Source organism: Procambarus clarkii, chromosome 41 (assembly GCF_040958095.1).
Source record: "Procambarus clarkii isolate CNS0578487 chromosome 41, FALCON_Pclarkii_2.0, whole genome shotgun sequence".
Classification (NCBI taxonomy): domain Eukaryota; kingdom Metazoa; phylum Arthropoda; class Malacostraca; order Decapoda; family Cambaridae; genus Procambarus; species Procambarus clarkii.
The window spans coordinates 14,716,585-14,720,971 of record NC_091190.1 but is presented as its reverse complement, the minus strand read 5'-3'; the positions used below and the strand labels follow the sequence as shown (position 1 = coordinate 14,720,971).

The following is a 4,387-nucleotide window of genomic DNA, read 5'->3' as shown; positions in this document are numbered from 1 at the left end:
GGCGCCAGGCGTAAGTCTCACTTCCATCTCTAATTTAACATTCCTCTAATACTGACTCCACAATTGGAGTTTGCAAGATGAGGAAAATTTCCTTCTCATAACTGTGATTCAGGTCATGTCCAACATTTAGCACAGTTTCTCCAAAGCACCCATGCGGCTTTAATACAGTATTGTGGTGTTCTGAAATTTGCAGAACTTACAGGATAATATCCTTTAGTTTGGGTATATACAACTTGAGAATATAAAGAGTTTACACATGAGACTTATACTCTCATAACCTATGCTGACACAGGCGACCCACTGGTGGAACTGTCAGTGTCGGTGACAGCTGGGGAGGTGTGTCACCGTCTGGACGGCTCTAAGGACAACACCATTTGTGCCCAGCAGACAGCACCTACAGACAGATGCCTGGTGAGTTATTTGAATGGATGCTTCAACATTTCATGCAATTACATTAACGGAAATATCCAACTTCCATCCCGTCAGTACCTTTCCTGAGAAGCACTATCTGTAACACAAGTGTATACAGTACCTGTAATAATGAATTCAGTAAAAAATATACAAGTTTATTATTATGAATAATAAATAGTGGGCCATGGTCACATATGAAGCACTGCAATGGGAAAACATGTCATCTATACCATTCTGTATTGTAATTTTCCTACTGTTGCTCAACCATATTTTATATGATTATATTTATATAGATTTATCTAAGGCAGCTCCATTCTGGTCTTGCTGGATATGTATTGGCCTGTCCCCATTCTTCCTTGGTTCAGGCCTTCTGGGAGGATGTTGAACAACCATGGACCTCTGATGTTTCTTTCATATCAGAGAAAGGTCCACATAATGGACCTCCTCCATTATGAAATTTAGTAAAGCATTATTATTCAGCTCTCCCATGGTGGGGAGAGATACACATTGTCTCCTGCAGCTATGTTAGATTTTGTTTTAATGAGGGGTCTCTTGATTATTTGATGCTTAAGGCTATTTTTGTTGGCCCTGGGTACAGGCAGTTCTGGGTTTATCTTGTTTGGTTAGGAAACCACTTGTGCATATCTGCCCAAATCTCAATTTGTTTTGCAAAGAATGACTCTTGGTGCAAGTCAACCAATGTTCACCCAACAAATCGTATGATTCTGTCAATCTATGGCTATGTGCCGATATCTTCAAACTACAGTACATAACGCTCTTCATCAGAGTCCCTCATTTTAAATTGACATATAGTATTGTGGTGCCTTATATTCATCTCCTTTGTCTTGTGATGACATCACTGCTCATGGGCTGTTTGGGACACTGGTTATTTAATTGCCCTGTAGCTCCATCTGGCACCACTCTGCAACACAGCTCAGTTCAACCCCATATTTCTATTTGTAGTCAGTCTCCTAGGGGATTTCATTCCTAAGGAAGTAACTGAGTGGTAGACAAAAATAATCTAGCATGGAGTGTCCTATAGATTGAGAGTTATTTTCTAAGCAAGAGACACTATTGCTCCCATTTGTTCCTGCTTCACATGTGCATTATTAAATCACATCTACCAAAGAACCTTGTGCTACTACTTCACTTAATACTGTTATACTTTTAAATATATCCATCACCCATATTATGTATAATTACTGTATACAAATTATAATATCTCCAGTAATTTTAATCATTTAAAAATTGACTATAGTCTACTTCTATTAAATCATGTAAATTACTACAAATTCTCTACATATCTGATTATATATACGTGTTCTACTAGTTCTATATACTTGAACTACATTTTAATAGTGAATGCTTTTATAGTAACCTCAAAATTTAGTACAAATTTCAGTGCATACCTCAATTGCTAGCAATAAGTACTCATACTTTTGAAACTTGCTTATCACTACAAAATCTCATTGAATGCCTCAAATATTTTATCAGTAGTTAAACTCTTCCAGACTGCTATGCATGTTAGTCATTTTGCAAGAATGTAAATCCACATGAACATTGTTAGTTATGACTCATTGTAACTTGTGTTTAAAAAAATTTAAATTATCTGGCAGAATATGAGTTGGGCAAAGTCAAGAGTACCTTATTGACCTGTTGGTACTGCCACCAGGTGACAGGAGTGAACCAACTAGCAATTAGTGAATGTGTTCCTTAGTACCCATCGATGTACTGTACTCTAGTGCTTTACAAGGGCTTTGAGTATCGATGAATGAGCAATCTGGAGGTCATTATGGGCTAGATAATAGTATTCTCCAGGGTATCCTTGACACCATTATAACCCAGTAAGGACACCAGAAATGATGCCTTATATTTCTAGTGCAAAATGTCAACATGCTCAAATTGCATATTCCTTTCCATGGAAAGGGGAACCTTGACTTAAGAGAAATATTGTTTTAGGTTGCTCTTCATTAACAATTACACTATAGCCCAATTTGTTATATGCTGGATTTGACTACGGTACACTATTTAATGGGTAGCCAAGGACATCTTATTATAGGTACTTAAAATAACATGCAAGAATCTCAAGTATAATAAATGTCATGGTCCCTTGAACAATTTTGCTTCTGAAGTAAACATTTTGTAAAATTTAAGTATATATATTAATGTGTGTGCTGTAGGTCATTGTTTTAATAGCTCATTCATCTCGATTACAGATGTTAATGATTTAATTAAATATTGCCCCTTCACATTTTCCTCGTCCCCCCTTACCTAAAGAGAATTTCACCCATCTTGTATTAATATTATCTAAATTTGTTAATTTAAATTAACAAATTAATTAACAAATGTTAATTAAAATTTGTTAATTTTTTTAAGGCAAACATATGAACATTCTACTCAAACTAATTTTGCCTTGGATTTACTAGAACTAATTACTATTCAGCATTATTCTTTAATCTTTTGTTTTCAGCTGGAGGAAATGAGTGGTGGTGGTTTACTGTGCGAGTGGACAGGACGATGGGAAATAGTTGGAGTAGCCACATCCCATACTGGCTGCTTCCAGGGTTCACGTCCACGTTTATATGACGATATTACCTCCACAACTGTCAGGTGGATAAAAAAAACCATTGCAGCGTTCCAGCGTAACTCATAACCCATAAACAGTGTCAATCTTTTCCTTTTGTAGGGACTAAATCTTAGGAACCTACATACCTGAACAACCTAGCCTGAAGATATGTAAAAAAAATGTTTAATGCAAATTCCAGCAGGTTGTAGTCTTATGTTTGTCTCTGGAATCAAAGTTGTGTCTGATGCCCTTCAAACTAAGCAGTGCTTTGTATCTGAAAACTACACAGCAAGGGACACCTATACCAGAGCAAGCAATATGCCTGCCAATCAGCACTGGCACGCTACCATTCTTTTTTACCGGTAGGTATATAGAGTACAGTACTTACATATCAAGTAATTACTTATCAGCACAGTTAATTTATCAGAACAACCATATCGAATACATATCTCAAGAACCATAGTTTGATATTGGTATAGTAGTTTATAAATATCAAGGATTTATTGTTGATTTGATATAGATAATTTAACAAAAATATATAACTAATAATGCAAGGGCAATTGTTATGTTCAGTATCACTTATAAAGAGTTTATTGAATGCTTGCACAATACAGTACCTTTTAGACCCCTTACAATAATAAGTTTATATTCTCATGTTATTTTTTAAAGAGCTTTATAGCTTCAAGCATGAATATATAAGAAGAGTTTATAAATTATTATTTAAGGTTAATTTCTAGCAAAAACTACAGGAAGAGATGGGGCCCATACTCAATGTATTGTGCATAGTGGTAGAGTAGTCATAGTTTGGGAGCCTTGAGTATTTCCTGTCAGCTTGCGACCAATGTAAAACATGTATAGGTTGGCGTTCTTGTGACTACAACTGATCACCATGCATTCTGTTAGTTTGGGATGACCTAGATGGTGTCTCCTAATGGTCCCATAGCTGCTGCATCTAGATGGTGTGTGTGCTAATTGTCCTATGGCTGTGTGGAAGGCATGTTTGTAAATGTGTCCATGAATAACTATGGACAGTATGTGTGCTAGTGGTCATATGGCTACTTTTGCTGATGGTTCTGTGTTTACATGTGCTTTTCAGGTACTGTATAATGTCACACTAGCTTTTCTGATTCATAGATCGCCACCAACAAACATTGCTGGGTGCATATATAAAAATCCTAATAGTGCAACGGCATCTATGTCTCAAGACTGCTCTATTGTTTACACGTGTCGATATATGTTGTACAGGAAGCCGAGTTGCTTTTGGTTGATGTATGAGCAATCTCTCGCTACAGAGAAGTTTTATAATCTTACAATGACCTGTTGTACAGAAACACATATCCAAGAATTTTAGTAGTAAAGTGTTTCCATGCTCTGTATGGTTTTGTTAAAAGTAATAAAGTACCAAGTTTG

General features: G+C 36.2%; 1 protein-coding gene across 5 annotated transcripts in view; it reads left to right on the top strand.

Moving 5' to 3' along the window:
* LOC123761022 (atrial natriuretic peptide-converting enzyme) overlaps nucleotides 1-4,387 on the top strand; it is a 504,836-nt gene extending 500,449 nt beyond the window's left edge. For all 5 annotated transcript variants that reach the window (XM_069339377.1, XM_045746839.2, XM_069339376.1 and 2 more), the window contains 3 exons: nucleotides 1-10; nucleotides 293-411; nucleotides 2,882-4,387. The exon at nucleotides 1-10 is cut by the window's left edge and continues 108 nt beyond it. In XM_069339377.1, coding sequence (XP_069195478.1) covers nucleotides 1-10; nucleotides 293-411; nucleotides 2,882-3,064 — 312 coding nt within the window. In that variant the 3' untranslated portion in view covers nucleotides 3,065-4,387. The remainder of the gene's footprint in view (nucleotides 11-292; nucleotides 412-2,881) is intronic.